The 27,574-nt window shown below is 32.8% G+C and overlaps 3 protein-coding genes across 4 annotated transcripts; 1 reads left to right on the forward strand and 2 right to left on the reverse strand.

The window, feature by feature from the left end:
- The first annotated feature begins 3,960 nt into the window (after positions 1 to 3,960).
- On the forward strand, positions 3,961 to 10,918 carry LOC143247236 (carbohydrate sulfotransferase 4-like). The gene is made up of 3 exons (XM_076494948.1): positions 3,961 to 4,090; positions 7,519 to 7,651; positions 8,202 to 10,918. Exons 2-3 carry the CDS (start codon positions 7,519 to 7,521, stop codon positions 9,641 to 9,643), a joined length of 1,575 nt encoding a protein of 524 aa, XP_076351063.1. The 5' UTR covers positions 3,961 to 4,090; the 3' UTR covers positions 9,644 to 10,918.
- Positions 10,919 to 11,169: 251 nt separating this feature from the next.
- On the reverse strand, positions 11,170 to 12,538 carry LOC143245900 (uncharacterized). The gene is made up of 3 exons (XM_076492153.1): positions 12,377 to 12,538; positions 11,413 to 12,280; positions 11,170 to 11,373 (listed from the first exon to the last, which is right to left on the reverse strand). The coding sequence occupies exons 1-3, from the start codon at positions 12,536 to 12,538 to the stop codon at positions 11,318 to 11,320; spliced, it is 1,086 nt and encodes a 361-aa protein (XP_076348268.1). The 3' UTR covers positions 11,170 to 11,317.
- Positions 12,539 to 14,107: 1,569 nt separating this feature from the next.
- Positions 14,108 to 26,894, reverse strand: LOC143247237 (ETS-related transcription factor Elf-5-like). 2 transcript variants are annotated; one of them, XM_076494949.1, is made up of 8 exons: positions 26,594 to 26,894; positions 23,188 to 23,236; positions 22,631 to 22,787; positions 20,783 to 21,049; positions 20,212 to 20,340; positions 18,194 to 18,274; positions 17,389 to 17,584; positions 14,108 to 16,318 (listed from the first exon to the last, which is right to left on the reverse strand). In XM_076494949.1, exons 1-8 carry the CDS (start codon positions 26,677 to 26,679, stop codon positions 16,216 to 16,218), a joined length of 1,068 nt encoding a protein of 355 aa, XP_076351064.1. In that variant the 5' UTR covers positions 26,680 to 26,894; the 3' UTR covers positions 14,108 to 16,215. The 2 variants fall into 2 exon arrangements, with proteins under 2 accessions (XP_076351064.1, XP_076351065.1); XM_076494950.1 differs by having other exon boundaries at positions 14,153 to 14,444; positions 26,594 to 26,856.
- Between the last annotated feature and the right edge of the window lie 680 nt (positions 26,895 to 27,574).

The following is a 27,574-nucleotide window of genomic DNA, read 5'->3' on the forward strand; positions in this document are numbered from 1 at the left end:
GTTAGTAAAAGAGAGAGTAGCCCAAAAGTTGGCCGTGGGTGGTGATGACTAGCTGCCATCCCTCTAGTCTATAAATATATATATATATATTTCCTTTTTCCATATATATTTATCGGAAAAATAGAATAATAATAATAAATAAAATGAAATCAAATAAAAAGAAAGGAAAAGTGTTTGTGTGTTTTCTTATAGCAAAGCCACAACGGGCTATCTGCTGAGCCCACCGAGGGAAATCGAACCCATGACTTTAGCGTTGTAATTCCGTAGACTTACCGCTGTACTAGCAAAAGAAAGGAAAAGAAAAAATGAAACATAATATGATAAAAAAAGAAATAATACTCGTTTTAAGCATTTAGTGCATGGTGGCCAGCTTGATTTATATTTCTTAAATATATATTTATAAGAAAGAGGTACTTAAGACTATGTTCATCATGTACGTAGTACCTGTCGAGATCACACATTAAGTCATTTTTATGGTAATTCTTATTAAAATAATTTAGTACATTAGACAAGAGTCTATCGGATATTGTTTCTATATTTGTGCATGAAGTGCTACATGGGACTTTATAGGCTGAAGTTAAGATTGAATTTTGTATTTGTTTTTACTTCGTGTTCCACAAATTTATGAGAGGGGGAACAGTGTGTGCGTGTGTGTGTTTTCGAGGGGAATCGAACCCGTAGTTTTAGCGTTGTAAATCCGTAGACATACCGCTGTACTAGCGGGGGACTCGTTGCGTGTTGTTCACTTCTATTTGTTTGTTTTGAATTTCACGCAAAGCTACAAGTGGGCCATCTGCGCTAGCCGTCCCTCTTTTAGCACTGTAAGATTAGAGGAAAGGCAGTTAGTCATCACCACCCACCACCAACTCTTGAGCTACTCTTTTACGAACGAATAGTGGGATTGACCGTTTCATTATGGTGTGGCAGGAATTCTAACCTGCGACCCTCGGATTACGAGTCGAGTTCCTTAACCAGCTGGCCATGCCGGGACCTGTTTACTCTCTTTTACGTAAAAGAGGATAAACTCACTATTTCGTAAATAATTTTAATATTTTTGGAATATCTTCTTTCCAACATTTCCAGTCACATTATGTTTTTTCTGATTATGAAAATGTGTTTATTTGTTATAGCAAAGCAACAACGGGAAATCCTCGTGTCTACCCCGAGGGGAGATCGAACCCTTGATTTTAGCATTGTAAATCCTTACTTATCTTTAATTATGAAAATATATTGAGTTGAAACCTATGGTGACTTACAATACCAAAAATATATTTTAGGGTCATAATAAATTATTAACTACTTCTCTTCAGGAAAGCTCATAAATTGAAAATCCTGTTGGGTATAAACAAAGTTTAATATCTTTAGTTGATAGCTTATCTTGTTCTTTATCTATTTAATAAAACGTAGTTTATCGACTTGTAGAAGTCTGGTATAATAACATTAATGTTATATCAGTTCAAAACATACCCCCGTGGCACAGCGATATGTCGGTAGACTTCCATTGCTAAAAACCGGGTCTCGATATCCGTGGTGTAGGTTTATGTTAAATTCCAAACAAACAGTACAAAGTAGTTTTTCTGATTTCAACAATACTTAAACTATGAATTATATTATACTTTATTTTAGCATACGAACAACCTGACAAAGACATCAACAAATGTCCTGATGAGATTTAATCTGTGTTGTAAGTTGAGCATTCCTTCAAAACGTTTATATGTGTGACCAGTATTTGTGACTTCTAATTTTAAAATAAATCGAAAAAGAAAACACTGTTTTGAACAAACTAAGCAGTCAATTATTAATTATATATTTCATCCTATATTTTATTATTAATTGTCAAAGTTAACACTATTTACATATAAATACTTTTTTTAGATCCATGTAAATGGTATAGTATTACTAGGACGACTGAATAAAAAATATGCTTCAGGTATAATATGGTATTGATAGAAAGGCTGAATAAAAACATACTTCAGGTATAATATGGTATTGGTAGAAAGGCTGAATAAAAGCATACTTCAGGTAGAATATGGTATTAGTAGGAAGATTGAATAAAACATACTTCAAATAGAGTATGTATTAGTAGGAAGATTGAATAAAAACATACTTCAGGTATAATATGGTATTGGTAGGAAGATTGAATAAAAACATACTTCAAATAGAGTATGTATTAGTAGGAAGATTGAATAAAAACATACTTCAAACAGAGTATGTATTAGTAGGAAGACTGAATAAAAACATACTTCAAATAGAGTATGTATTAGTAGGAAGACTGAATAAAAACATACTTCAAATAGAGTATGTATTAGTAGGAAGATTGAATAAAAACATACTTCAAATAGAGTATGTATTAGTAGGAAGACTGAATAAAAACATACTTCAAATAGAGTATGTATTAGTAGGAAGACTGAATAAAAACACACTTCAGGTATAATATGGTATTAGTTGAAAGACTGAATAAAAACACACTTCAGGTATAATATGGTATTAGTTGAAAGACTGAATAAAAACACACTTCAGGTATAATATGGTATTAGTAGAAAGGCTGAATAAAAACATACTTCAGGTAGAATATGGTATTAGTAGGAAGATTAAATAAAAACATACTTCAAATAGAGTATGTATTAGTAGGAAGATTGAATAAAAACATACTTCAAATATAGTATGTATTAGTAGGAAGATTGAATAAAAACATACTTCAAATAGAGTATGTATTAGTAGGAAGATTGAATAAAAACATACTTCAAATATAGTATGTATTAGTAGGAAGATTGAATAAAAACATACTTCAAATATAGTATGTATTAGTAAGAAGACTGAATAAAAACACACTTCAGGTATAATATGGTATTGGTAGGAAGATTGAATAAAAACATACTTCAAATAGAGTATGTATTAGTAGGAAGATTGAATAAAAACATACTTCAAATAGAGTATGTATTAGTAGGAAGACTGAATAAAAACATACTTCAAATAGAGTATGTATTAGTAGGAAGGTTGAATAAAAACATACTTCAAATATAGTATGTATTAGTAGGAAGACTGAATAAAAACACACTTCAGGTATAATATGGTATTGGTAGGAAGATTGAATAAAAACATACTTCAAATAGAGTATGTATTAGTAGGAAGATTGAATAAAAACATACTTCAAATAGAGTATGTATTAGTAGGAAGACTGAATAAAAACATACTTCAAATATAGTATGTATTAGTAGGAAGACTGAATAAAAACACACTTCAGGTATAATATGGTATTAGTAGAAAGACTGAATAAAAACACACTTCAGGTATAATATGGTATTAGTAGAAAGACTGAATAAAAACATACTTTAGGTATAATATGGTATTAGTAGAAAGACTGAATAAAAACATACTTTAGGTATAATATGGTATTAGTAGAAAGACTGAATAAAAAGCATACTTCGAAATGTACAATTAGACACAAATGAAATTCATGTTCTTGTCCTTCCGTCTGTTGGTATAATGTTAAAGTATTAGAAAGAGATACTAGGAATATATTGTACATTAAACTTATCAATTATATCCGAATTCGTGGTGATACTTAAAGTCTGCTGTTCCGATAGATTAAAAAAAGAAAAAACGTTTAGAATGTATTGTTTGAATGATTTCCTCTTTGCTCATCATTTTACGGAGGACAACGTAACGCTTTCTCACAACTTGCTCGCAGTTTTAGTTTGGAAGTTTTGTACTCGTTTAAATCGTTCTAGAAAGTTGTAAGGCTCCATTCATACGCCGTTTTCTTACCAAATTACTTAGGGCACAGAGGAAAAGCCAAGATTTGCATTATGTGTTGTTTTGAAAATCAGATACTTGATATTCTGAATAAACAACTATTTTTAATCGGTTTCAACTTTAAGACGCTAAAACTAAATACTGAAGAAACAGGTTGTTCAACTTGGATATTCTCGTACTTAATTCTCCAAACCAGACGCTGTTGGTGAAGGATACAACCTACTTTTCAAACCAGTTTTGTCCCTTCTCTTTCTACGTAAACACCGTATGCTCTCAACGCGGCATAGTGCTGAATTTTACCCTGTTTCAAATCAAAAGCTGCTGTTAAGTTCAGGTAAGTCTCTTAATAAATCTATTATTGATGGATGTAATAATAATAATGAATGGAGTGATATTAGCCCAAACAGCATATATTTCATTGTATTCTAATAGTCAGAAGTAGAGCGTAAAATTGAGTTTATTATTTACTGTTGGTCATGGTTCTGAGCCTAAAGAGGGCTAGCTGCTACCGGACAGAGTACACACACATCCTTGCAACGTGAGACCCACAGCGTCCACCGTCTGAGTACACTAGGCTAGAAATCTCATGAAGTTTTGTGTCAGGTATAGAAAACTACTGCAAATTATACTGTGAGATTACGTTTAAAGTTGAAAATTTTCAGAATATAATGTCTTAATGTTTCGTTTATTTGTCATATGTATACGTTTCAAAATGTAATGCCTCTCGTGTATTAATGTCGTATGTATAAGTTTATAATTGAAATATGGTAAGAATGTAATGTCTCTTTCATGTTGACAACTTAACAAGGTCAAATTCATTCTTTTCCTTACGAATCCTTTAATTTATCCACACTGTATTACCTACGGGCAACATAATATTTTATATACTCACACTGTATTACCAGTAACATAAACCTTTAATTTACCCACGGGCAACATAATATTTTATATACTCACACTGTGTTACCCACGAAAATGAAAAAAACAAACAAAAACAGTATAGATAACTACATAAAAAGAAGGGTAGTCAAAAGCTTGACCAGTGATGTCGAGAAAACCCACTTGTAGAGAAATATACGAGGTCTGTTCAAAAAATACGCGGACTGATGTCATAAAACAAAATGTACTTTATTTAGAAGTTGCAGGTCTGGGACCACTTCAAAGTACTCTCCTCCCCAACGCACACACTTATCCCAACGGTGTTTCCACTTGTTGAAACAGTCCTGGTACGCTTCTTTTGTAATGTCTTCCAGCTCCTTCGTCGCATTTGCCTAAACTCGTGAGTTTTTGGCCAAGCACTCGATCACTGTTCTTCCCCCCCCCTACTCACTTGACCTTGCTCCTTGCGATTTTTTCTTGTTCCCCAAACTCACGAGTTCTGAGGGCTGAATTTCGCAGCAACGCGGTGCATCTTCAATTTTTCGGTCAAAATCTCGTAACAAGATCCAACTGATATCCCAAACTCTTCAGCAAGCTCCCTGACAGTCAGACGTCGATTTGCCCGCACCAGGGTGTTGATTTTGTCGACGTGTGGGTCGTCAATTGACGTGGAAGGACGTCCAGGACGCTCATCATCTTCAATGGACTGTCGACCATCCTTAAAACGTTCATGCCACTTGAAACATGCCGTACGCTTCATAGCAACATCACCGTAAGCCGTGTTAAGCATAGAAAAAGTTTCAGTCGCAGATTTTCCAAGTTTAACACAAAATTTCACAGCAAGTCGTTGCTCCTTCAGGTCATTCATTCTGAAATCCGCCAAACGAAAAATTGCACTTCACTTAAAACCGCTTAGCTAATACACTAATGAAGATATCTGCAATCGGGAAATGGCGTCGTAATCAGCTGATCTGTGCGAACCTAGCGATACCAAGCGGATTACCCTGGAACCAACTGGAGCCGCGCAATTCAAACAGTCCGCGTATTTTTTGAACAGCCCTCGTATATGCAAAAACGGCTCGTTTCTATGTAAAATATTTTCTCAACCCAAACGAGCCGTTTTTGCATATATAATGTTTGACCAATTTTCCTACCAGAAAACAATGAGAGACTGAAATGGACACACGTTACTTGTCAGTAGTGTATTCAATTAAAGCCAGAAATCTAACGAAAGTAAGATATTCGTCATTTTTTCTGTTTATTTACAAAAGCGTAGAACTTACTAATTAAACCGCGACTCACGTGGAAAAAAACATGCCTATAATTACTAAATTACTTTCAGTTGAATAGGATTAGAGATAGATATAACAGTTGATGGAGAAAAATGGTACCAGGCGAAAGTAAACAGTTACAAACGAAATTCCTTGTAGCTCTGCCGTGTTGTTGTTACTGGAAATGTTTGCCCGCTTTTTCCGTTTTGTATTCGCGCATGCGCACTGGTGCATTACATCATGATCTAAAAATAGCACGAAAACCACAACCCTGATAAGGCCTACTGTGATTGTCCTACTTCTGTCCCTCTAGTCTTACACTGCAAAATTAGGGACGGCTAGCACAGATAGCCCTCGAGTAGCTTTGTGCGAAATTCCAAAAAACAAACAAACAAACAAACTGTTTACACATTCACTCAAGACGTCATTCCTTGAAACTTTAACATGCTAGAAATGAAGGGTAAAGATTTTTGACGAGCAAGGACCAAAATGCTGCTAATATTGACTGGAACTTAAATATATTTTAATATAATCACCTAAATGTACGTTATAGAATTGGAGTAGAAATAAATTCTAATTATTTTACACTGCTTTGTGTGGATTCAAGAAACAATCAGCTGTAGAACCTGATTTTTTTGTAGTGCGCCCTCTATTTATACACAAAAATTTCATCGAAAAGAATCTTTAGTGAAAAACGAAAAGCTGTTGTAAGACAAATCTTGTAGAGTCTTTCCTCTGGGGATGCACTGTACTATAGGAATAACATAATGTTCCATCCCTTAGGACATTTCCTAATTGTGCCATGTTGCGTATGATATGCCGTTGTGAGTCTTTATAAAATATATTAAATATAAAAATATACTAAAAATACTTTACTAAAATACTGAGTCACTTGTATAAAATTTATTCACATTAAATCCAGTTTTGCGCCACCCAGTGGTCATTAAAGAAACAAAAGAAAATTAAATACTGAAGAATATTTTTATGTAAATCATGAAGTGTCTGTTATAATAGTCTAGAAGAGAAAATTTTAATTGGATTTTTGTCCATTAATATTAAATAAACGATTCTTTTTCGGATTTTAAGACCTCAATAAATTACATTTAGCAAATTTAAAAGCAAGATGAATATAAGACAAGTAATAAAATATATTCTTCGTAAACAGAACTATTTTAAACTCATTGTTTGAGGTCGTTTTTTTTAACCTAGAATTAAAACTATTAAGTTTCAGAAGTTAGTGTTTAATTAACTTATGGAGTTTATTCTATAAATACTATAATTTTGCATTTGAAAAATAAATGTTTACGTAGTTTGCACCAAATAACAATATATTTGTTTCTAATCGTTGAATTAAAACTGTTAACGATAGTTTTAGCAGTTGTGGGGTTATAAATGTATTAACTTTATGGAACAATTCCAGAACCCGATAATCGTTGAATTAAAACTGTTAACGAAAGTTCAGTAGTTTTTGGATTATGAATATATTAACTGTATAGGACAATTCCAGAGTTTTTTTTATTGTTGAACCCGTTAATCGTTGAATTAAAACCTGCATACGAGAGATTTATTTAATTGATTTTGTAAAAATGCTCACACTGCATATTTTTTTCAGATGTGTTACAAAATGATTAGAACAAAGAAGCTGTTGTTAGTGTTACTTTGTGGACTGGTCACTTTAATGGTTATTCAGTGGAGTCTGGACAAGTTGTTTTCTGTGGATCGATCCCCGATGCTTGATAACAAAGGTAAAGAAAAAAGCAGGTCCAGTTCACGAATTAAATATTAGACGAAACTCAAGGTTTTATCTGTTACACAGCGTAAATGTTTGTTTTGTCTCAAACAAGTTTACTTTATATCATCAGGTAAGAAAAAAGATCTGGGAGTAACAAAAATTAATTTATAATAAGGGAATCACTTGAGTGTTTATGAAGATAATAATTTTCAAAGCATGTGTTTCAAAAGTTGTGTTATTAATAAAGTTATGTGGTGTTTCAAGAATGCCTCGTGTTATACAGCAGATATAAAAAATACCAAGGTTTTCAGACATAAAATTTTGCATATTCATTAATTTTTGTAGAACTATCAGTCAATACAATTTCAAAAGTTGTTTTGTTATATTATTTTTAATGTTAGCCTATTGCTATTTTTAAATAACCCATTTTTGCCCACTTTATAGGAACGTTTTTGCCATAAATGGCGGCCTTTACATACTTACACTATTTTTAGGAGGAATAGAAAATTTCAATGAAATTACTAATATAACATTAGTTTTCTATTTCATTATTTCTTTTTCAGGAAAATTAGAAGAAATAAAAAAGAACGTATTTCAACAAAACGGCTATGATTACTCAACAAGTGGTCTGTTTCAACTCTGGCATGCCGAAAACAAGAAGAGAAAGATTGGAAAGTTGGTCAGTTTTCTGCCTACGAACATAAAAACTCCGCCTCTTAGTAACCAAACATTTGTCAAACAGAAAACGTTATTGGAATCAAAGAATAAAATGAAACGAATTAATAATAGCACGAAACTCTTACATCCTCTTTCAATAAAGAAAACTGGCTCCCAAACTTCACCGACTAGGATGAACATAAATCCAGCAGAATCAGAAGTAGTAGTGAGACACAGCACATCGCATGATGTGTCAAGTAATCAAACACTCTCGGTGGTAAATCCCGTACACAGTCAAAACCTAAAAACAAAAGAATCCATGCCTGAAAAAGTTGCTCCGGGTACATTCCAAATAGCGAATACATTTTCTAACAAGAAAAGAATCTTAGCGAAAAGCCAAACTTCTGGTAATAACAAATCATCTGATAAAAATCACGTGAAAAAAATTCTAATTGTTACATACTTCCGGTCAGGATCTACTTTCTTGGGAGACATTCTTCAAGAAAACCCAAAGACTTTCTATCATTTTGAGCCTTTGCATTATATGACGTATGGAGAACGAATCTCTAGTGATAAAGAACGTGAAGCTTTACAACATATAAAAGATCTTTTTAACTGTAATTTCTCCAAAAAATATTTAGACTGGGCAATAATGAAAAAAAACCAATTTCTGTTCCGAAGAAACCAGTATCTGTGGTCGTCTTGTCGAGTTCGGTCCACTGCCTGTTTCTTTCTGAACTTTGTGGAATCCGTCTGTAAAAGATCTTGGATTCAAGTAATGAAAGTGACACGACTATCCATGCAACAAATAAAACATTTTGTTCAAAGTAATCCTGATCTAGGGATTCAAGTTGTTTATCTTGTGCGTGATCCTCGTGGGATATTTAGCTCTAGAACTACTCTGAATTGGTGTCAGAATTCCAGCTGTTCAAACTATACACAGCTATGTCAAGAAATGTCTCAAGATGTACAGGTGTTTGAAGCACTTCATCAGAAACAACCTCACCAGTTCACTCTTATTCGTTATGAAGATCTCGCACTGAGTCCTGAGAAAGAAACTAGGAATATTCTCCAGCATTTAGGCCTCTCCTACCTAAAGAGTACACAGAGGTTTCTGAAAGAACACACCCACACAAACAAAATAGAAACAGATGCTTATTCTACTAGAAGAAATTCTTCCATTACTGCATTTCAGTGGTTACATCGTCTCAACCCTACTCAGACTCAACACATTCAAGAATCATGTGCTGATGTATTTAATCATCTAGGATACAACAATATATGGTACCCTGAGAGGCTAAAACTGCTGAACAGTTCTTCTGTCCTTCAGCAGCTCAGTTCTCACTAAAATAATCTAACGTGTATCATCTGGTTGAAAACTCAACAAGACAAAGTTGTGCACTACACCAAAAGTTTCTCACAAAGAAGCTTCCTTATTCAGTGGTTTTTCTCTTTGTTTGACTTACTCCTTTTTCCTGGTGTCCTCCTTATTAAAGACTGTTCGTTTAACAATTCTGTTATCTTTGTTTGACTTATTATTTTCTCATGGTGCCCTTCTTATCAAGACTGTTCATTTAACTCTCTTGTCCTATTTATTTAAGTGTTTTTTTCTTTGTCTGACCACTTCTTTCTTCTATGGAGGTCATAATTGCTGTTTATTTGTCATATCAGTTTATTCCCTTTATATTTAATATCTAAGGAATTTATAACATTAAAATTCTGATCTTTAAATTCAATATTGATATTCATAACTTAATCCATCAAAGATTTTCCAGTTCATACTCCTACCATTAAAGGCCTTAGTGTATGTTTCATATGTACAGTTTTTGTGTTTCTTTTAGAATATAATATGTCTAAAATTAGGTCTCATATTTATGCATGCACATGTACATATATATTTTCTCTTTATTAATTTATATCTTCCTCATACATTAATATCATTTAGAAGCAAAAAAATAGGTACATTTTTTTCAATTTGTGTGAATTATAAAAAAAAACTGCATTAAAGATAAATTAGCTGAAAGATCTATTTACAGTAAGTAGACATATCATTCCCCATTAAAGTACGTACACGTATCATTCCCATTATAGTAAGTACACGTATCATTCCCCGTTACATAAAGTAGACATATCATTCCCCATTACAGTAAGTATACATATCATTCCCCATTACAGTAAGTACACGTATCATTCCCCATTACAGTAAGTAGACATATCATTCCCCATTACAGTAAGTAGACATATCATTTCACATTACAATAAGTACACGTATCATTTCACATTACAGTAAGTAGACATATTGTTTCAAGTTTTCAGTAATTTTTATAGAACATTTCTGGGTGTTGCAAGTGTCCGTAAAGCATGTAAAAACATTTCAATGTGGTACACCTCTGTAATGCATGTAGAACATTCCTGTGTTTTGCAAGTGTCAATAAAGCATATAAAATTTTAGTGTGTTACACGTGTCTGTAGAACGTTTTTAAATGTTACACGTGTTTGCGTATATTTAGGATATGTCAATGGGTTGCAAGTGTGCAAGGCTTGGACAATGTTTTTGTGTTTCACATTATGATAAACTATATAGAGCATTTAGTTTCATCAATATGTTATGTACATTTCCTGTGTGATTTTTATATACAAGTTTTTCTGTTTCATGTAAGAGATGTAAGATGGTCAAATTTAACTAATTTTATATGGTTGGTTAACCTTGTGTATATTAACTTTTGACCATAAATTTATTGATATCAACAAAAACGATTTTGGAACGGACTGTGGTAAAATAATTTAAAGCTCATTTATAACATAACTTAATGCTATTGAAACTAACAGAAAAAAAAAACATGAAATATGTTAAACCAGAAAGTCTGTATTACCAAACCAATGTTTGTTTAGTGAGTTGTAGTTTTGTATTTTCAAAATGGTTTTAAAAACTAATCCAGGCCCATGTTCAATCCCTTAAACTGAAATTTGAAATGAAAAACATGTAACAAATACTGTCACCTAGCATAGTCACCCGTGCTGCCTAATCACTACTGTAACCTAGTGTACTCACTAGTGCTACCTTATTGCTACTGTAACCTAATGTAATCACCAGTACTGCCTTATCACTACTGTAACCTAATGTACTCACCAGAGCTACCTTATCACTACTGTAACCTATTGTAGTCACCAGTACTGCCTTATCGCTACTGTAACCTATTGTAGTCACCAGTACTGCCTTATCACTACTGTAACCTAGTGTAATCACCAGTACTGCCTTATCACTACTGTAACCTAATGTAGTCACCAGTGCTACCTTATTGCTACTGTAACCTAATGTAATCACCAGTACTGCCTTATCACTACTGTAACCTAGTGTACTCACCAGAGCTACCTTATCACTACTGTAACCTTGTGTAGTCACTAGTGCTACCTTATTGCTACTGTAACCTAATGTAATCACCAGTACTGCCTTATCACTACTGTAACCTAATGTACTCACCAGAGCTATCTTATCACTACTGTAACCTAGTGTAGTCACCAGAGCTACCTTATCACTACTGTAACCTTGTGTAGTCACCAGAGCTACCTTATCACTACTGTAACCTTGTGTAGTCACCAGTGCTACCTTATCATTACTGTAACCTAGTGTACTCACCAGAGCTACCTTATCACTACTGTAACCTTGTGTAGTCACCAGTGCTACCTTATTGCTACTGTAACCTAATGTAATCACCAGTACTGCCTTATCACTACTGTAACCTAATGTACTCACCAGAGCTATCTTATCACTACTGTAAGCTAGTGTAGTCACCAGAGCTACCTTATCACTACTGTAACCTAGTGTACTCACCGGCGCTACCTTATCACTGCTGTAACCTAGTGTACTTACTGGTGCTCTCTTATCACTACTGTAACCTAATGTACTCACCAGTGCTGCATTATGACCACTGTAACCTAGTGTACTCACTAAGTCTGCCTGCCTGTAAACCTCTGCTGTAAGTCGCTACTGAATATAAGTTATTTGTGAAAAAACCTTTTATCTTTTAATGTCGTGTTCTGAAGATTAATTAGTACACATCAGTGTGTTCAACATGTTCACCTTACACCGAGGACTGTCTTTTGATGGAGACAGGACTGACAGGTTCTTCTTATTAAGAAGTACTGTACAACATCTGCTCTGTTGTTTCATAGAGTCAACAACTGATCTAACGTAGATCTGAAGAGAACTGTTTGAGCTCAGAAATTTTAATCTCAACCGCATTTTTAAAACGAGTACAAGTTCATTCTAATTTCTAATCAAATTTTTTTTTTGTAATCTGGGAGAACGAAAGTATTGGAAAACTTTGATTTATATATATATATATATTTTTTTTACAGAATAAACTTCCTGGAAATAGTTCATTCCTTTCTTATTATGAATCACTAATTACGTCTTTATAATAATCAATGTTGGTCGTTCATTTTATTTGTATGATCACAACAACGAGATGTTTTACTTCATTAAGAATATTTTACTTAGAACTAAGTAGACATAATATAATTAGATTCACGGCTGTCTACGTACTTCAAATTTGTTAGTGTCACAACTGATCACATGTTTGGCTGATCTCATTACACATCTAAATAAAGATCTAAATCAGAGAGACTTTTTCAAAGATGATTACATATCTTAGCTCATTGAATGTTAGGCTGTTTCAGACTAAAATCCAGTAAGATTTATCACGCTGTGGAAAGAACGTTTTGCATTTGGAATGATATAACTATACCAACATATTAATAAGTATGAATTTGCATTAAAGAAAGACGCTATTACTGTACAACCAACTAAAACAGACTGAATTTGAACTAACGAAGACCTTATTTATAACAGCCAACTGAAGTAAACTGATTTGTTCTGTAGAACTAACACCACTAATTTTGGACTCCACCATTGGATAAGAAGTGTCTCTTACATACGTAAGCCTGAAATTTATGTAGTTAGTTCTTCGGGACAAGTTTGGTTAAGACTTTGGAGATTTAAAATTAGTTTAAACTAGTAGATACATTACTGTACAGTTATCTGAAACGGGGAAGACAGCAACGTGAAATAAATGTAATAACCTACATATAATAGGATGTAAATGAAATTTCAAAATGAAAATATATTTGTTGTAAATTTTGAATATTGCAGGAATAGTAAAAGCTTTGTTATTGTGAAACTCTCAAATCTTTCAGATGGTTGAATGTGGGATGGATGTTAATGTACCGGGCTGCGGAGCGAAAGTTCCAAGAGCACAGCCGTTCTATAGCTATGAACACTTTAAATTGTGGGAAAGTTGTAGGGAGACAGTCTGGCAATTCAGTTTAGAATAACTGTTCACTGTCTAGTGTCAGTTTGTTTGTTTGTTTTTGGAATTTCGCACAAAGCTACTAGAAGGCTATCTGTGCTAGCCGTCCCTAATTTTGCAGTGTAAGACTAGAGGGAAGGCAGCTAGTCATCACCACCCACCGCCAACTCTTGGGCTACTCTTTTACCAACGAATAGTGGGATTGACCGTCACATTATACGCCCCTCACGGCTGGGAGGGCGAGCATGTTTAGCGCGAACCCGCGACCCTCGGATTACGAGTCGCTCGCCTTACGCGCTTGGCCATGCCAGGCCCATCTAGTGTCAGTAGTTGTAAGTTAAAGATATTTACGCATCATCACTGAAGCTTCCCCTGTTGTGGCCTTTTAACTACGTTAAGTTTGAATTTCATTGTAAATGAAGGCCTGTTTTCACATTTGTAAAGTTTTCCATATAAAATTGTACCAAAACTTTTAAGAAACAGATAATTAATGATAAATAGACTTTTCTAATTCAAAACTGTTTAATACTTTTGTCATAAAATATCTACACAAAAGTTATTTAAATATTAATACTGATATCAGTGTACAAAGAATGATTTCAATAATAATTTATATTTTCTAAACATTTTAACCTTCAATAGCAAGTCACGAACTTTTCTTTTACTCCAACTGGCAGAAAATATTCTAATCAACCTACGAACAGTACAAATTATCATTTAGGCCTTCCTTAAAAAATTAAATAATGCTTAATTGTTTGACAGGTTGTCAGAAAATTTGTATAATTATAGTTGTCTCCAGCCTATGGCGTAAGGGCCAAATTTATACACCAGACGGCTTTTCTGTGTAGAGAGAAGAATGTGATTATAATAATACCTGTTTCGTAAATAATTAGTATAGACTAACCACAAACTCATCAATCGTAGCCAAAACAAGTTTTTTTTTAATAATATGAAACATTTTTGTGGTAAATTTTTGAAAGCAAAACGTTAACAGAAACTGGTATTGTACAAAAACTATTACTCGAAACTATTGTAAATGCACGTGACCTCAGCAAGTTTCTATGCCTTGAATATTTTTAACGTGATTGAAGTGTGACCTCAACGACAATCTAGGGTTTGACTTTTACTACGGTTATTTGTGACATTAGTAAGTTTTTAGAATTTCAGTTTTTTACATCGGTTACTTGTTAATTCAAGTAGAATTTGAATTTTTTTTTACCATCGCTAGCGACCTGAATAAATTTTAAAGATTTTAGTTTGTTTCTTTGGTTACTTGTGACTCGGACACCTTACAAGGACTTTGGCTTTGTTGCCATGGTTGTTTGCAACATGGACACCTTACAAGGACTTTGGCTTTGTTGTCATGGTTGTTTGCAACATAAACAACTTACTAGGACTTTGGCTTTATCGTCATGGTTACTTGAGAAACTTACAAAACCTCGATTTTATTGCTGCGGTTGTACAGTTTTCAAAGAAATATTAACAAGCGCTATGACTCATACTTTTGCAGATAGAGACCTCTTATTGTTAGTGTGACCAACCCATTTGCCAGATAATTAGAAAGGAACAGTTAAAGGTACTATTCTAAAAAAAATATAAAATAATACAGTTCTTTACACTGTGATTTCCTCAATTTAAAACATTCAACCATAAAAACTGTACACTATTAAAAAAATAATTTCCCTTAAGCTCACCCATACACTTTAGTTAATCATCATCGCAATTATGATAAATATAAATGCGGTAGATATTTGTTCAAGTCATTCTAGAAAGAGAGACACTAAACTTTAATACGTTGGTTCAAGTAGTGGGTGCATAACCCTAGTTATAACACCCACATCATTTACATTTCCTTTAAACAGCGTTTCCTCAGCAACATACCCTGTAAAGGAACGAAATCAATGGGTGTTCTTCTATTTCTTCAGAAAGCATGTTTGTCTGTACCTTCAAAGATATGCTGATATAACTGATATATATTGGAGGAGACAAAGGTTCTTCGAAACGTTTTTCTCTACTAAACGAAGATGGGGCTTGCATCTAAGCATTCTTTTCATAAACAAATTTAGTCTTCAACAGGTACCATTAATTACCACCTAAATTAGTGCTATTTCCAAAACATTGTACAATAAATTAATTTATTATAAAGACTGTTGTAAGAATTTTTTGTCTCATCAAATTAAGAAGCGAACTAGTATGGAGAACATATAACATTGTTAAATTAGTTCTGCATTATTAAATATCTTATACCGCCAGTGGCACAGCGGCATGTCTGCGTACTTAACACTAAAAACTGGATTTAGATACCTGTTGTGGGTAGAGCACAGAGATCCCATTTTGTAGCTTTGTGCTTAACTTCAAAACAAATAAACAAAATCACATATCATGATTAATAAACTCAACATAAAATATCAAGTCTTTGAATGTACTCCAAGTACTATCGAAACTTGTGACAGGCTTAATTATTTCATAATTAATTTCAAAGGTGCATCATGTTATCAGAGCAGGTGTTTCTTCGTTTAATGTTTCGAACAGCCACCAGGATTTTATCTTCTTAGTTGTATACGCCAGCGTTTTTACATTAGTAAAAAAATCACCACCACCGCAAAGGACCCTAGCGCCATCCAGTGGCTCGAGGACCAAACTTGTAAACAAGTTTCTTAGGAAGACCCTCATTCTTTGGGACCGGTGCCAAAATGCCGACGTTGTAGTAGGTCCTGCATGCATTAAAGAAAGTTTGTTAGTATCCCGTCACCAGAATACAAATGGTCCTCCAATAGTGTGAGCTTAAGCTTCTAAAACTTCATCGTATAAACATAGAGAAACGTGCCAAACATAAAAAATATGCTATTGATAGTTGTAACAAAGACCACAATTTTATATGGATGACCTTAAACACTGAAAGGAATTTAATGTCTTGTATAAAAACAACTGCAACGTTCACCATAAACTACAACACCAGTTGGACTGTAACTGATTCTGTGATAAACATATATTAGTTACAAACATCCTATTTTAGCCTATAATAAATTTTGTATTAATAAAAAACAATTAATACTTGGACCCCCTCCCCCCCCAAATAAAAATTACACGTTGAATCAAGATCAACACGTGAGAAAATAGTTAGTGTTTCATCTTTACGTATCATTAAGATGTGTTTACTAAAACCAGACAAACCTCACTGCTCTACTCAGTTTGTAATACATTATTAAAATGGTATTACTAAAACCAGACAAACCTCACTGCTCTACTCAGTTTGTAATACATTATTAAAATGGTATTACTAAAACCAGACAAACCTCACTACTCTACTCAGTTTGTTATATGTTATTAAAATGGTATTACTAAAACCAGACAAACCTCACTGCTCTACTCAGTTTGTAATACATTATTAAAATGGTATTACTAAAACCAGACAAACCTCACTACTTTACTCAGTTTGTTATATGTTATTAAAATGGTATTACTAAAACCAGACAAACCTCACTGCTCTACTCAGTTTGTAATACGTTATTAAAATGGTATTACTAAAACCAGACAAACCTCACTGCTCTACTCAGTTTGTAATACATTATTAAAATGGTATTACTAAAACCAGACAAACCTCACTACTCTACTCAGTTTGTTATATGTTATTAAAATGGTATTACTAAAACCAGACAAACCTCACTACTCTGCTCAGTTTGTTATATGTTATTAAAATGGTATTACTAAAGCCAGACAAACCTCACTACTCTACTCAGTTTGTAATACATTATTAAAATGCTATTACTAAAACCAGACAAACCTCATTGCTCTGCTCAGTTTCTCATATGTCATGTTTGAGTTTCGTTTCCGTTCTCCCCAGAGCTTAGCAACTTTATCAGACTGAACGAATTTGAAAATCCCTTCTTCCCTTCGCTCCCACCGTATATGACTTGGATTGTAGACAGGACTGAGTAACAAGTCCCGGATAAACTCCCAAAGTTTACCATAGCCCTTAGCTGTAGAGAAAGTAATAACAAAATTAACAAAAGAATATATCAGAGCTATTAAGTGAAGTACAGATAGAAATAGCTAAAATAAATATTTTAATTGAATATTAATAACATTTACCATAATCCAACAGGTTCTAGTAGTTAGGGTGCCCGACAAGCAGTCCGTGGATCACGAGGTTTGAATTCCATCATCGTACATGCTTGCCCTTTCAGACATGGGTGTATTATATACGATGTTATGGTTAATCAGATTATTTAATAGACATGATGGTGGTCTCTGCCTTCCCTCTAGTTTATCCCCTTAAATTAGTGAGGGAAACTACACATATATAAATGGTGAAATCCTAATCAATCAAATAAAAAATATAACTGCCCTATTGGTGTAGAAACTGTAAGTTGTAATGTGATGTTTCCTTACCTTGACCGTTTCTTAATTCAGCATTTCTCTTACCTACATCGTCTGTTTCTTGTTATAGTATATTTCCTACTAACCTGTTTTGTTTTTGATTCAGTGTCTTTCTTATGTACCTTGTGTATTTACCGTTTTTCTTACAAACCTTGTGCATTTACCATTTTTCTTACCAACCTCATGTATTTACTGTTTTTCTTACCCACCTTGCCTAATTCTTGATTTACCATCCTTCTTTGGTGGTCTACCTCTTCTACCGGTTCCAACTTTTTTTGTTATAACAGCAGCTTAAAATGGAAGGAGAACAATATAGTTGTTTTAATAATTTCAATAATGATTACATAGTAATAAAGATTGTTCGTAAGATAACATTTATAAGTTACATCACCCCAGTTGTTGGTTAGAGTCCAAGTATTTCTTTGATTAAAGTGTATTACCGTTTTTTTTATCCTTACATATTATTAGAATATTATTGAGAGTTCTCAGTCACCTGATTATAGGGACAGTGTATCAGGTAAACTATAAGTTAGATTAAAGTAATTCCTATCCATTAAATTCATACAACTACAGAATCAATTATATTAAAAATCCAATCTACCTGACTATAGTTTCCATCAAAGTACCACTGTATCCTATTTACCTAGAATCTCAATCACTGTTACAATTGCCAGTTTTATTAATATTATTAAACAACAATAGAGTGTACATAGCATTGGAAATAATTGTTTATATTAACATCTAATATCAAACATGTAAACAGATGTTGCTATAAAAATTGTTTACATATTTGATGTTCGATGTTAGTATGAAAATGTTTACATTTGATGTCAGATTGTACTATAAAAATTATTTACATGGTTGATGATAGTATAAAAATTGTTTACATGTTTTATATTAGATGTAATATAAAAATTGTTTACATGTTTTATATTAGATGTTAGTATAAAAATTGTTTATATGTTTTATATTAGATGTTAGTATAAAAATTGTTTATATATTTTATATTAGATGTTAGTATAAAAATTGTTTACATGTTTTATATTAGATGTTAGTATAAAAATTGTTTATATGTTTTATATTAGATGTTAGTATAAAAATTGTTTATATGTTTTATATTAGATGTTAGTATAAAAATTGTTTATATGTTTTATATTAGATGTTAGTATAAAAATTGTTTATATGTTTTATATTAGATGTTAGTATAAAAATTGTTTACATATTTGGTATTAGATGTTAGTATAAAAAGTGTTTACATATTTGGTATTAGATGTAATATAAAAATTGTTTACATGTTTGATATTAGGTGTTAGTATAAAAATTGTATATATGTTTTATATTAGATGTTAGTATAAAAAGTGTTTACATGTTTGAAGTTAGTTGTTAGTATCAAAATTGTTTACATGTTTGATACTAGATATAAGTATAAAATTGTTTGCATGTTTGATATTAAATATAAGTATAAAATGGTTTATATGTTTGATATTAAATGTTTGTATAAAAAATTGTTTACATATTTGGTATTAGATGTAATATAAAAATTGTTTACATGTTTGATATTAGGTGTTAGTATAAAAACTGTTTACATGTTTGCTACTAGATGTAATATAAAAATTGTTTACATGTTTGATATCAGGTGTTAGTATAAAAGTCATTTACATGTTTGATATTAGATGTTAGTACAAAAATTGTTTACGTGTTTGATATTAAATGTCAGTATAAAAATGTTTACATGTTTGATATTAGATGTTAGTATAAAATTGTTTACATGTTTGATATTAGATGTTAGTATAAAAACTGTTTACATTTGATATCAGGTGTTAGTATAAACTTTTTTACATGTTTGATATTAGATATTAGTATAAAAACTATTTACATGTTTGATATCAGGTGTCAGTATAAAAATTGTTTCAATGCTACATACATCCCATTGTTTAATGAAACTTGTTGACATGGGCAACACTTCACCTTCCTCGTGTATAAATTTTTCTCATAGTGAGTACAGAGCACGTTTTTACGAACAGTATATTTGAAATGACTGATCTGAAACAACATTATGGTTGTTCACTGAAATTTCTCTTTGTTTGGTTGAATCCAGTTTTTCAACCTTTAAATTAACTGTATCCTCACCAATAAATAAATTTAACATAACAGAATTTCAGGGAATACATTTAACAGGTTTTCAGATATAAATCACTTAATAACATTCATATCCTTTAAATCTTACTTGTGCCTAAGCAAAGATTTTGGCCAGGTATTATTTGACTGAGAAAATCTTTCCAACTTTCTGATCCTTGCCCTGTCCAAGAGGATAACTGGAATTGTCCTTGTCCTGCTACATCATTTTCATGTCCATCTTGAAAAATAGAACTTACAATATATATGGGCATTTCAATAAGTTGAAAATCATTGTGACGTTCATGTGATGGTTACGTTACAATGTTGAGAATTTAATGTTTTACATGTACATGTGCCTAAATAACCAAAAATACAATTTCTGCAAACCAAGATCAAATACATATTTAGTCCATTAGAATTATTATTATGAAAAAAAATGTTGGAAACAAATACAGGTTAATGGAAGACATCTGAGTATAAGATCTTTGTGTAGAACACGATACAAGACATGAAGACAATGTCAATACATCATCAGATACGAAATTACAAAACCTAATGAGGACACAATGACAAATCAGCTAAAATTATCTATCATTTTGCTTCAAGTATCAAGTTTGTCATAATTCTTAAAGTTGTAATTATGACATTCCAGACAAATTATTTATTACAATAAAACTTACCAATCTGATGGTGTCCAATCAAACATTGTAAAGATAGAAACATTTTCCGCCCAAACTGAGGCTCTAGCTGAAGAAAATCATGACATTCCATTTTCATCAAATCTTTTCCGCAGATGTCAGTAAACTGTGGAATGTTCAGGTCTATGGCTTCCAGTTTGAGATCATTAGCCCACCAGTAAATCCACTCAATCACATCTGAGGAGTTCCAATCTTGTACTTCCTTAGTTTTAAAAGACATATCTGGCATTGCATCTGCAAAATCTATATCTAAAGAAATGTTACAGATACTGTTTTAATTTTAAAAAATGACAGCAAATATATATATATAAATATAAACACATCGCAGGTCTCATGCATTAAACTGTCTAATTAGAATATTTTTATTTGGATAAAATATACACATGTATACTAATTTGTTAATAGATACATAACATTTAAGAATGAAATTAGTTTTAGCATCTTGTAGTAGCATAAATCCAAAAATATGCTTCAGCCTGGTTTACAGATAGTAGTAAAAACTACAAGATTAGACAGATACTATCTTCATACAAAGTAACAGAGAAACCTAAAGATGGAAGACAGAAGTATTTCGAAACAACGTCCTTTCTATGGTGTTACTTTAGTATATTAACCTACCAAGACAAGTTTTCATACTGAACTAGGTAATTTACATTTCTGTTTCTTCATTACAAAAAAAATCTTTTTTTCTTTATTCACTCCTATGCTAAAGTAACACATAATTTTTAATAAGTTCCTAACATAATCTCTAAAATAAGAAAGGTGTAGGATATTATTACAAGTTGTTGTAAAAACTGTAGTGGAAATGTTTATTATAATACTAAGCACTTGTTGCTCTTCTTCTGTCATTTTATGGTGACAGTTCCTTTAACAATAAAACTCATACTGTTAAGTTTGTTCTGTAAATGTTGCTATAGTTGTTCCCATGATTGTGGCTACAGTTTCTCTAACAATAAGACTCATACTGTTAAGTTTGTTCTGTTATTGTGGCTGCAGTTACTCTAACAATAAAATTGATATTTTTTAGCTGGTTCATTGATTGTGGAAACAGTTTCTCTAACAACAAGACCCATACTGTTAAGTTTCTTCTTTAATTGTGGCAACAGTTCCTCTAACAATAAAACTCATACTGCTAAGTTTCTTCTGTAATTGTGGCAACAGTTCCTCTAACAACAAGACTCATATTGTTAAGTTGGTTCAGTGACTGTGGCAACAGTTCTCTAACAATTAGACTGATACTGTTAAGTTGGTTCAGTGATGGTGACTACAGTTCCTCTAATAATTAGACTGATACTAATCAGCTTGCTTGACAGGCTTTTAATAACACTCTTGTGACTATCATAATGTTTACAGTTTTCTGTTTGTTCCTACTCAAAGCACGTCACTAAACGTAAGCTAAGTTTAACAAAAAAAGCGCCGTTGAAACAATAAATATATTTTGTCTATCATTAAAACTTATTTCCTGAATCCTATTTAAAAAGAGCTAAGTTAACCAAGTTTCACAACGGTTAGCGCTGCTTGGGTTAAACCTTGTAGAGACAGAAGCTGGTTAGTAGCGTAGCGTCTTTGACGTTGATACCAACATAAAACTTATAACTCACAATCGTTTGGTTACGGATTTTATTACAGGAAAAGAGTCTGTTAGCACGTACATTCGTCACTGAAGATTTTTAAGTATGGCTTAGAATATTGTAAGTGGTAAAGTGTTTTGGAGGTAAGTATTGTGATAATATTTAACGCCGGTTAGTTGTATTGTTATATATAATCTCTGGTGAATTCTGCAAGTGGCACATTAATCTATTTACTTGTAAGCTCTTTACAAAGACTTACCATTTAACGATGTTAACCGGCATACTGATGGAGGGATGTTATGAACATCGTTCAAATTCGATAATACAGCTTCATCAAAGAAAAAGTCACTAAAATGGTTCAGGATGTTTGAATTTGAGATAGAAGTCTCTGAGTCCTCGAGACCGAAATTGTGATCCTTGTATATAAAACACCATTCTCTAGTTAGAAATTGTCTTTCCTTCAAAATGTACATAAATTTATACAAAGAATAGCTCAAAGTGCAAAACAAGATATTTATACCGTAGTATAAAAACTATTTTTAATATCTCTGTGTGATGTAATCGTTCACTGAAAACTATTGTTTTAATTTCGTAACGAATCACAGCTTTTCCACATGGTTACTGTCGATATTTCTAATATATTGTAGTTTTTGACTGTATTGCACCACATTAACCACTAGCGACTAATTAGCATGGTTATCTCTAACACAAAATAATCACTCTTTTATATATCGTGAACCCAATATGACTGAAGAATTTCTATATGCACACATATCCCTCTGTTTCGATAACATATAATAAGAAATGACAGCTCACCTGGAGGGACGGTTGGTCTGGGTTGATCATACTGTGTAACTTGTCATCACTGCAATTAAAAACAAACTTTTACCAACATGCGAGTTTTAAAAAAAAATTGTTTTTACTAGGAAGTATGTGAAACTGTAAGGTGTAAAGTTATATAATACCAATCACGTTGATGTTACCTCGTAACATATCTCTAGTAGTCACCTTGATGTTACCTAGTGACATACTTCCATTAGTCACCTTGATGTTGTAATATGAGTGTCGCGGGTTCGAATTTCCCTCCCACCAAACATACTCGCCCTTTCAGCCGTGGAGGCGTTATAATGTCACGGTCAATCCCACTATTCGTTGGTAAAAGAGTAGCCCAAGGGTTGGCAATAGATGCTGACAACTAGCTGCCTTCCCTCTAGTCTTACACTGCTAAATTAGGGACGGCTAGCGCAAATAGCCGTCGTGTAGTTTTGCATGAAATTAAAAAACAAAAACAAACAAACCTTGAATTACCTGGTAACATGTGTATAAATGTTACATTTAAGTCATTATATTGTCACCTTCATGCTTTATGGTATGCATTTAGGTAAGTATCTTTCATCTTTTCTGACTTTGAACCAAATATTTCAAAGTTGGACTTATCCATTCATAATATCCATTTCCAATCATCAGTAGTCCAGGTTTTGCACTTTTTAGCAAATTGCAGTCTCTTGGAAATACTTGGCGATCGAAGTATATAATGTTTTACCTACTACACGACCAAATAGTCCATTCTCATTGGCTCTTCTTGGTACTGTAGATTTGGACACTTTTCTGTCATCTATACATGGTTGTCTATCTGATGGTTGAGATCAGTTTCAGTCTTCCTTCTGTCAGGAAGGTAACATAAACAAAGATGCTTAACATCAGTATCATTGGGTTTAGGTGTTTTTCCTCTTCCTTTCCTATTTTCGAATTTACATATTTCGGTCTCACGATCTATGGTGTACTTGACAGTGTTTAGGGAACATTTCAACTCTGCAGCAATTTGTCGGAGGGTACAACCAGCATCACGTAAAGCTTTATGTCATCTCTGTGCCCTACTGACAATTATAATTATTTACGCTTTTTGGGCCTTGGCATGACAATAAATTTGTTTCTTTGAAGGTGTTTTTGTAGAATGCTATTAAATGTATTTCTTCTATCATATACTGGTACCACAACCTAGTTTCGTTCTATATAGTTAAGACACTGCATCGTGATAATACAAGTCTCTTGTACATAATTAAAAATCACAGGTAAAGTAATGGTTTCCTTTCCATACAAAACTTCTAAACTTTGAGGCTGTTTAAGTGACCACTAATCCCTACACCCAAGTCTTCTAAGTAACAAACTGACCATACTGAGAAACAATAAAATACACATTATATATTAAAACAAAACTGTGCTGAAATTACTAATAATATAACACTTACTGTTACATACTAAAAGTAAAACTGTACTTGACTTACCCATCAACTATGAGTGACAATACAACACACATGCAAACTACAAAACTGTAATGTCGGTGTTACTTTAGATATGTTTAGGTTTTAGTACCAATTTAACAGTGTTAATACATACAACAACTATAATAACTGATTATAATCAGTCTAGACTGAGACTACAGGAAGTACAAAGGCAGCAAAAATCGACGTTAAATATCCGTTCCCAAGAAACTCTTGTTACGTCATATGCACTAATATCCACCTACGTCGAAATACAACTGACTTTTCTGTGCTGGGTGTTTCAGTTGTAACGTTCTTAAGTAAAATTGTATGTTATAACCTTTCCCACAGAGATTTCAGCTATTAAGCGTTAACACTATAACTGGTTCTTTACATCATAAAGTAAATTGTACTAACAAATTCAACTGTTATTTCGGTCACCTACTGTTCATATGACAACTGGTGCTAACTTTCCATATTTTCCAGTCTCATTTCTGATTAGGATGTATGTAATCAAAAACACCGTAGGTGTGAAAGGATTGAATGTACGACTTAAAGCATTGAAACAAAAGCTGGAGACCAAACTGGTAGCTACACTTAAAGCATTAATAAAACATTTACAGCAAACAGTCATTCATTAGTTAGCCAGGCTGGGTTTTCTGGTCGACATGGGACATGATGATGACTAACACAAACTAGTCGAGCCAGATAACTAATAAATAAAAATATCTAATCTCTAACTACTGTTACTTAAACACTGTGTGCCCTGCATAACCCGTTGCATTTACTGTACGTTGTTTTAGTATTGATGACGTTTTACTGTATTTACAAGACTTGGTTTTAGTATTCGTCACGTTTTACTGTATTTACTATAATTGTTTTTAGTACTTGTGACGATTTACTGTATTTATTAAAATTCGTTTCAGTACTGGTGACATTTTACTGTATTTAGTAGACTTGGTTTTTGTATGGTGATGTTGTACTGTATTTAACAAACTTGGTTTTTGTATTGGCGACGTTTTACTGTATTTACTAGACTTAGTTTGGTTGCAGTACTGGTGACGTTTTACGGTATTTAGTAGAGCTGGTTATAATACTGTTCGCGTTTTATTGTATTTATTAAACCTGGTTTGGTTTCAGTACTGGTGACGTTTTACGGTATTTAGTAGAGCTGGTTATAATACTGTTCGCGTTTTATTGTATTTATTAAACCTGGTTTGGTTTCAGTACTGGTAACGTTCCGTTACATTTACTGGCTTTCACAGAGATACCTTATCGGCCTTTGAAAACTGTACTATAGGTCAGTCTGTTCCAATGGTCAGTAAGCTTCATACATATACCTCACAGGCCAGTGTGCTATATACTTATATCTTACTGGCCTTTGAAAACGCTTTATAGGTCTGTAGAGTTCACATGGTTAGTTCGTAAGTTTTATACAGAGATTTTAGGAGTCTGTAGAAACAACACCATGCGCCTGTTGTTTTAATATTGAAGAGGTATATGCAGGTGTTGGTATAGGAGATGTGGTTTTCTTGGTAACCAGGCAAGTGTTAACACTGAAGATGTAGGGTATTCGTATGGCATGGTTATTTTGTTCGTGATAACCGAAATAAAATACGTATGATAAAACAACACTAGTAAATTACTTTCATAAAACCTTTTTGGCCAAGTAACCTGTCGAATGTGGTGGCGATCATTATGCTATAATTTCGTAACTTTGTATATATTAGCAGTAGTAATTTAGTGTTCACACTGTTTCTACCTAGGTATTAATACCACATAATAAGTCTTTGAAGTAAGAGAAATGTGCAAAAAATATATATATCGTTCATTTGCAGTAATGTTCACACTAAGTTGTAGTTTATTTTCTATTTGAAACTCAAAGTTTATAAACCACATTGTAGAGACAATCTATTGTCATACGAAACACTTTCTTGTGATTTAATGTACAACAAACTTACCCGTAAAACGTTTGGTCTAATGTCGACAAAAGAGGGTTCAGCTCCTCTAGTTGTTCAAAAAGAAGTTCGGTGTCAGAACATTTCATATCGCTGCCGATTTTAAAGAGTTTTCTTCGTGTGCTTAAACTACAGAAACGTCAACTAAAATATTTAATTGTGTTCTACAACATGCGGCGAGTTTTACATCGCGCAGTACGCGTTCCCCGAAACCAAAACTAACAAACACTCGCGCCACTCCACGCTACTTAATACCACACCAGAAATGTTTATATTTAATGCGCATGCACTGAACTTTCATTAGCTGGTTTTCTCGGAAGTCTGTTTCTATTTTTACGCAAGAAATTGATGACATCACATTGCCAGCTTCTGATAGGATATTTTATAACCAACAGTTAACAGGAAAGTAAGGGAACGAAATTACATCATGTATGAAATACAACTTTGAATGCTGATTGGAGGTTTAGATTACGTAACATTCAGAACACTTATCATTCTGCTGTGATAACAAAGTTACTTTTCTGAAAGGTTTCTGCAAGGCATTACGGGTTTCCCGTTAATAGAACTTTTAAATTATATAGCAAATATGTTTTTTTTCCATCATTGAGTGTTGGAAAATTTTTTACATGTGAAATACTATCAGTTATGACCTTAAAAGTAGGGATACAATTCTTTGACCCCAGAAGAATAAGAGTTAATATTTTGTATTTCACAGCTGCTAGAATGTTAGTGACATTTGAAATATTACACTTCTTGGGTGCTTCAAATTCAATAACATTTTATATATTATATTTTATGACTGTTACAATGTCAGTAAGAGTTAATATATTTTATGGCTGCTAAAAAGTCAGTAGGAGTTAATATATTTTATGGATGCTACAAAGTCGGTAAGAGTTAATATATTTTATAGTTACTATAAAGTCAGTAAGAGTTAATATATTTTATATTTCATAGTTATTACAAAGTCAGTAAGAGTTAATATAT

Source organism: Tachypleus tridentatus, chromosome 3 (genome assembly GCF_004210375.1).
Source record: "Tachypleus tridentatus isolate NWPU-2018 chromosome 3, ASM421037v1, whole genome shotgun sequence".
Lineage (NCBI taxonomy): Eukaryota > Metazoa > Arthropoda > Merostomata > Xiphosura > Limulidae > Tachypleus > Tachypleus tridentatus.